Source organism: Lipotes vexillifer, unplaced genomic scaffold (assembly GCF_000442215.2).
Source record: "Lipotes vexillifer unplaced genomic scaffold, Lipotes_vexillifer_v1.1 scaffold397, whole genome shotgun sequence".
Lineage (NCBI taxonomy): Eukaryota > Metazoa > Chordata > Mammalia > Artiodactyla > Lipotidae > Lipotes > Lipotes vexillifer.
The window spans coordinates 1,797,605-1,804,924 of NW_006772681.1; the positions used below are offsets into that span (position 1 = coordinate 1,797,605).

A 7,320-nucleotide genomic window follows, 5' to 3' on the forward strand; every position below is an offset into this window, starting at 1 on the left:
AGCCCAGGATAGCTGGGAGGCAGAGGAACAGTGATCATGTCAAGGAGACCCCTTTGCCTCCAGAGATCTCCTTACTTAGGAAACTCCAGCAGTGGACCAGGTCGGGAAAGGGGGGCCAGGTGTGATAGTGTGTGATGAGGACAGAAGACTGAAGATCCTTGGTCTGGGGAGCCAAGTTCTAAGTCAGATGCAAAACGCATCTACAGGGCTTGTCGTGTTGATGAAGGCGCAGAAGGTCTGGGAGGCACGGTAGGTGGATATCAAAGGGGCAGCCCGTGGGGCCAACACCGCGGTCTCATCTTTTCTCTAGCCCCAATCCTTAGCAGAACAGTAAACGCTTAACAAGTATTTGCAGGATAAGGGGACTTGGACTTGGTGCAACAAGAAAAACTTCCTAACAGGAAGAGCTGCCTGGAAATAAGACAGACTGGCTTAGAGTTAGTGAGCTGCCTGTCACTTACCAGCAGCAAGTGTTTGAGCTGAAACTGGAGCATTGTTTTTGGGCGGGGAGGATGAAGGGGTGCACATCAAAGAGGGGCTGATGATTGAGGCCTGGCTGGCTGCTCCCTCCAGCTCTGGAGGTGCAGGGGTCTCGGGCAGCATTGAGCAGTCCCCGGGGTGCTTCCTGGAGTCTCAGGGCATCCCTGGGTTAGTCGAGATCCCAGTGTCTGGGAGAAGAGGGGTGATGCCCTGAGAGGGCAAGGGAGCCCGGGAAAGGAAGTGGATTCCCTCAGGGTTGGCCCTGCCTGCCGGAAACCCCTCCTCAGCAGGACCAGCTGGAAATGGAGCGATGCGGGGAGATGGTGGAACATGAGGGGTCCTGCCCTCTCAGGGGCTGGCTGAGCCTCCGGAGGGGTCTGTATCCCCATGGAGTGCACATCCTGCTGAGAGGGGGTGCCCCTGGGAGATGAGAACACCCAACTCTGAGACGGCTGAGTCACTCTGAGGCCAGCCATTTCCACACCGTGGTCTGACAGCCCCAGCCGAGGCAGCTCTCTCCCTGTAGACCGTTCTTCCCCTAATTGCCGAGCACGGTGTCAGCAGGCCCCAGTGAAGAACCATTACGTGATCTATGAGATGATTCTGCCTCACGGGCTCCCCAGGCTCCCTGGTCTCTTCCAGGGCAAAATCTAAGCATCTGGAGCAAGATGTATAGCCTTCCTCCCTTTCCTCCGACTCCTCACAAAATCAGGACAGCCTGCTCCCTGAGCATTAGGTCGTCGGAGCAGAGGTGTGTGGAGAATTGCCCACGTGCCAAGTGCTCACTTCAGGTGCCTCATCTCATCTCATGCTCACAAGGACCCTATGCAGTAGGTGTAGTTACTGACTCCATTTTATGGATAGAGAAACTGAGGTCCAGAAAGGAGAAGCCACTAGTCCTGGGATGCACAGCTACTGATGGCAGAGCCCAGATGTGAACTCAGATTTGTCTGACTCAGAGCCTGAGCTGTTAGGCCTGTTCAATACCGTCAGTGCCACAGTGGGCTGGTGGGTGACTTCGGTGACTAGGGGAAGGTGCTTGCTCCCCCCTATTCCTTGCTGAGGGCTGAATCCCATGTATAAGGCCTTACAAGGAGGGGCAATTTCACCATTATCATTCATTTTATGTTCAACCCTGTGAGGTCAGCCGAGTAGCCTTATCATGCCCATTTTACAGATGGAAAAAATGAGGTCAGAGCTTGCGACTGTCAGAGGCAGAACTTGAACCCAGGTGTGTCTGGGTTCCTTTTCCTACCCGACAGCTTCCAAAAGACAAGGGCCAGACTTGCATGGAGCCAAGCCCAGGGCTGGGCCCACCCAGCAAAAGGCATCCCAGTGGCTATGGCTTCACCTGACCTTTTCTTCCTGTCTGTCACTTCCCAGGTGCCAGCACAGGAGTGAAGGATGCTGCTCTGGGTGTTCTTCCTCGTGACCCTCACCCTCAGCAGCGGCTCCCACGGCTCCCCGCCCTCCCAGCCCCTCAGGTAAGCAGTCCTGACAACAGGGCCTGCTGGATTCCTGCCACCCCAAAGCCAGCCCTGCCAGGGTTGCTACTTACAGGGTGCAGAATCAAGCCACCAGCTGGTCCCCAGCTATCTCCTCGGGCAGCCTCCACTGCTCATCTCTGGGAGGGAGACAGACTCTGAGCCCCAGAGAGGTCACTCAGCCCAGGTTCCAGCTCTCTCTGGGGACAGGCCACAGAAAGACCTTATAGAGACCCCATGAGCACAGCCCTCCTGGGCCTCCCACCCTGCCTTTTGACCTCTGGCTCCTTCCACTAGGATGCCAAGGTATGCAGACGCCATCTTCACCAACAGCTACCGGAAGGTGCTGGCCCAGCTGTCTGCCCGCAAGCTTCTCCAGGACATCATGAGCAGGCAGCAGGGGTGAGCTGACGTCCTCGTGACTTCTTCCCATACCCCAAGTGCATCGCGGTTTGGAGGGACCAAGTTTGGTCTCTCCCTTTGCACAGCATGTGTCATTTCTGGACTCACCATAGCAGAAGGGCTCCAATAAATAAATGACCACTGAGCACCCACTATGTGCTTGTCCCTGTGATGGGCTCCAACAGTGACAACACCAGTGGTAGTCACCACTTGACTGTGGCTCTGCCAGAAACAAAGACTTTACCCTGGGACATTTACACACACCCAGCACAGTGCTGGGCACAGAGTAATCCCTTGGTAGTGTTAGCCATTATTCTTAGTTTCTTTTCTTCTTCTTTTTTTTTTCTCTTTTAGTATTTATTTGGCTGTGCCGGGTCTCAGTTGCAGCACACGAGATCTTTAGCTGTGGCAAGAAAACCCTTAGTTGCAGCATGTGGGAATCTTTTAGTTGTAGCATGTGGGATCTTACAGTGGCAGCATGCGGGATCTAGTTCCCTGACCAGGGATCGAACTCAGGGCCCCCTGCATTAGGAGTGTGAAGTCTTAACCACTGGACCACCAGGGAAGTCCCTATTCTTAGTTTCTTATGTGCTCTTTCCAACAACTCTACAAAGCAGGTCCCCTTACCCCCATCGTACAGAAGCTACATTAATAGCTTCTAAAGGACACACACCAAAGAGTGGCAGAGTTAGCATTCAAACAGCCTGACTCTACAGCCTGAACACTTTTTAGTTTTTTGTTTGCTTTTTTAAAATTTATTAATTTGTTTATTTTTGGCTGCGTTGGGTCTTCATTGCTGCGCATGGGCTTCCTCTAGTTGTGACGAGTGGGGGCTACTCTTCGTTGCGGTGCATGGGTTTCTCATTGCGGTGGCTTCTCTTGTTGCAGAGCACGGGCTCTAGGCACACGGGCTTCAGTAGTTGTGGCTCGCGGGCTCTAGAGCGCAGGCTCAGTAGCTGTGGCGCACAGGCTTAGCTGCTCCGCGGCATGTGGGATCTTCTCGGACCAGGGCTCGAACCCATGTTCCCTGCATTGGCAGGTGGATTCTTAACCACTGCACCACCAGGGAAGCCCCACTTTTTAGTTTTTATTTTGAAAAAATTCCAAACTGACAGAGAAGTTGCAGCAATAGTACAAACGGCTTTCACATTCCCTGTAGTCAACAATTCCTAATATTTTTATTATATTTGCTTACTTTGTATCTAGAAATACACACACAAACCCAGGTACGTATTATTATTATTATTATTTTGCTGAGCCATTTGAGAGTGGATTGCAGTCATCATGACCCTTTATCCTTAAGTACTTCTGTGTGTCTCCTAGTATCTAATTAAAGGACACTTTCTTACATAATCACAGTATAATTATCACTTAGAGTCCACATTCAAATTTCACCAGTTGTCCCCAACTGGATGTTCCTCATCCAGGACCCAATCCAGCATCACAGGTGGCATCATAGTTGTCATGTCTCTTTGGTTTCTTTTAATCTGGACCAGTTCTTCAGTCTTTTGTGACATTGACATTTTTGATTAGTAAAGGCCAGTTCTTTACAGAATGTCCCTCATATTGGACTTGGCTGGTGCTTTCTCACGATTACATTCATGTTATGCAACAGAAGCGATGTTGCGTCCTTCTCAGTGCATCCTATCAGGAGGCACATGATGTCAATTTGTCCCATTGGTGATGGTAACTTTGATCACTTGGTTAGCATGATGTCTGCCAGGTTTCTCCTCTGTAAAGTTAACATTTTCTCCTTTGTAATTAATAAGTCGTCTGTAGGAAGATATGTGTTTCATAGTCTATTGTCTTCACTCCTATAGATACTGTCTTCTTAAATTTCGCTGAGTCTAACTCAGTTGGGTGCAAGAGTCTATGCCAGATATTGGAATAGGCAGAGGGACGCACCCTGCTCTGCTAACTTTGCCCTGGCCTTTCGCAGGCCTCTCTGCGTCCTATTCAAGTAGCAACCTCAGTTGTTTCTCTTTTTCTAATCGAATAGAGAGAGAAACCAGGAGCAAGGAGCAAAGGTACGGCTTGGCCGTCAGGTGGACAGCGTGTGGGCAGACCAAAAGCAGATGGCATTGGAGAACATCCTGGTGACCCTGCTGCAGGAGCACAGGTGGGAATACGTGTGTATGTGTGTGTGTATGCGTGCATGTGCATGTGTGCATGTGTGCATGTGTGTGTGTTTAGGGACCTCAGAGGTTTCTTTCCCAGAGGGTGGGCTGGAAAAGGAAAGAAACTCCTCATCTCCAAAGGTGTGGGGCTCTACCAAGCAAACTGGGAATGGGGTCCCTCCTTCCACACATCAAGAACCGGAAGAAGGGGAGAAAATGTGCGACAGAGACTGGTCTTGTCCACTGCTGTATCTCCAGTGGGTAGCCAGAGGCCAGGCTCAGTGTCTGTGTCCAGAGATGTTACTCAACAGTTCTGGGATAGGATCCAGGAATCCAAATCATCTTAACAAGGGTCCCAGGGGACTCTGATGCTGATGTAGTAGGAGGCGTGCCCTGGATCCCTTACCAAGTTCATAAAACTGTAAAGCCAAAGGAAGACCAGCCCCTCCCAACACCCTCGGGTGGACAAGTGTGAGCAGCACTCGTGAGGGGGAGAGACGGGAGTGACAGTCAGTTCCCCTCTCCCTGACCCCACAATCCCAGCAGGAGTCAGGGGAGATCAGGAATGAGTTTTCCCATTTTACAGAGGAGGAAAACTGAGGCAAAGAAGGGGCAGCATCTGGCCCCAAGTCAGGGACTAGGCAGGCCCAAGACCTGCCTTGCTTCCCTGGAGCGCTTCACATGAACTCCACTTCGCAGACAGTTTCCCCAAATGACACGACTGTTTGGAGAAACTCTGCTATATTTTAGAGCCTGACTTTGAACTGTGAGCACAAACGTGTCCCAGCACGACTCTGCCAGGCACTTCTGGACCAAACTATTAAGCAAACTCAGTTCCCAGCAGAGCTCTCCGTGTGCCCCCTCACCTTCTTCCCAGACTAATTAAACACCAAGAGCTCAGAGATCTCACCAAGTACAGTCCTGGGGAGATGCAAGCAGCAGCAGGGTGACAGGAAGAGTGCAGGAGGGGCAAGAACCAGCCTGGGAGGCAGGATGGACACCTGAGGCCCAGGTCTGGCTCTGCAGCCAACTCTCCGCACAGAGCAAGTCAGCTTCCCAGTTCCCTCCTCTGTGAAGAGAGTGGGTTCGCTCCAATCACCGCCAAGGTCCTGAAGGCTAGAATTCTTTTTAAAAATGCCCCTAAGAATAATGCATCCCCTGTGCCTCTCACGCTGGGATTAGGTCATCATTCACCTGTTTTATGACTCCCACCAGGCCCCAGTGGGGCAGAGTGGCCCTATGGAGGGCCAAGTCCTAAGAATGCAGGCTTTGTTCCTGCAGGTTAAAAGCCAGAGGCTTCACAGAGCTCGAAGTCATAGAGCAGCAGGAAGGGGCCTGGGGGCTGCTCCAGCCATTGTTCCCCCTCCAGCTCAACTGCTGCAAATACCAGGACATCACAGTGGGCCTGAGAAAACATAACAGCAGAATGAATTCTTACACCTTAAGAGTACAGAGTAGAATGATTTGGCAGATGGTATCCTTTTGCACTCACCACACTTTGTGTCCACGTAACAGTCCTATAAGGTAACAAGTTCAGATTTATCCATCTTCCCATTCCTTAAAAATCATCCAAAGATGGCCAGGCTCTGGGCTGGGGGGACAGCGGTGGATGAGACAGCCGTGGTCTCTGGCCACATGGAATTTATAACACACTGAGGCAGACAGAAATTAATCAAGTACTTGTACGGTGGATTATTTAATGTGTGATAAATGGTAAGAGATGAAAAGGGTGTGGTGAATGTGTATGCTGGAAATAATAACCTAATCTAACCCTGTCTGGGGATTAGAAGCAGCTACTTCACAGGCAAGTGACTGCCCAGGATCTCACTGGGAGTAGGTTGGGAGAACTGGGGCTAAGACTGAGGTCCTTTTGGGACCCACATAGTCAGTCTTAACACCGGAGTCTCCATCACCCTTATTCCAGGTGTCCTGTCCCGTCTTGCCTTTACTCCGGTGCCCCCAGACTGAGATTTATCTTCCTTTTTCTGCGACAGGAATTCCCAAGGATGAAGATTCTGCGTATGTTTCCTGCTCCCTGCAGCTGAGACACAACAGCATCTGGTTAATCCTATTTAATTTCTGACCTAACTTTTCCTTTATAAATACAATAAAATTCCCCCATACTGGTCTGCATTTCCATTTTGCTTTTATCTTCAACCTAATTTTTCATGTTTTACATAGTTACATTTCCCAAAGTGGTATTACAAGATATTAAAAAAAAAAAAAAAAAAGCTAACACTTACCAAACACTCAGTGTCAGCCGGGCAGCTTCACGTGTAGAATCTCATGCACTCCTCACACAGCCTAATGGGAGGTATTGGCATCCTTTGCATTTCACAGACTAGGAACTGAGGCACAGAAGGGTGAACTGAATTGCCACGGTCACCGCTGGCAAGGAGAGAGCTGGGATTCAAACCCAGGGGGTCCAGCCCAGAACCAGGCTCTTAGCCATATTTTTCTACTCTGGGCGAAAGTCATCCTTCATCCACTGGTGACTTGTTCACCTATGAGCAATACCATTGATTCATTCAACAAATATTTCTAGAGCTCCCACTATGTGCCAAGTGCTGTTCTAGGCACTGGGAATACAGTTGTGAGCAAACAAAGTCCCTGACCTCATAGAGCTTATATTCTAGGACACAGGGAGGGGGAAGGGTAAGCTGGGAGGAAGTGAGAGAGTAGCATTGACATATATACACTACCAGATGTAAAATAGACAGCTAGTGGGAAGCAACTGCATAGCACAGGAAGATCAGCTTGGTGTTTTGTGACCACCTAGAGGGGTGGGATAGGGAGGGTGGGAAAGAGACACAGGAGGGAGGGGATGTGGGGATATA

At 50.4% G+C, this 7,320-nt stretch overlaps 1 protein-coding gene across 2 annotated transcripts in view; it reads left to right on the forward strand.

Moving 5' to 3' along the window:
* Positions 1–6,616, forward strand: part of GHRH (growth hormone releasing hormone) — an 8,969-nt gene extending 2,353 nt beyond the window's left edge. For both annotated transcript variants that reach the window (XM_007447728.1, XM_007447727.1), the window contains exons 2-5: positions 1,864–1,964; positions 2,262–2,366; positions 4,366–4,485; positions 6,478–6,616. In XM_007447728.1, the coding sequence (XP_007447790.1) occupies positions 1,885–1,964; positions 2,262–2,366; positions 4,366–4,485; positions 6,478–6,493 (321 nt within the window). In that variant the 5' untranslated portion in view covers positions 1,864–1,884 and the 3' untranslated portion in view covers positions 6,494–6,616. The remainder of the gene's footprint in view (positions 1–1,863; positions 1,965–2,261; positions 2,367–4,365; positions 4,486–6,477) is intronic.
* The last annotated feature ends 704 nt before the right edge of the window (positions 6,617–7,320 follow it).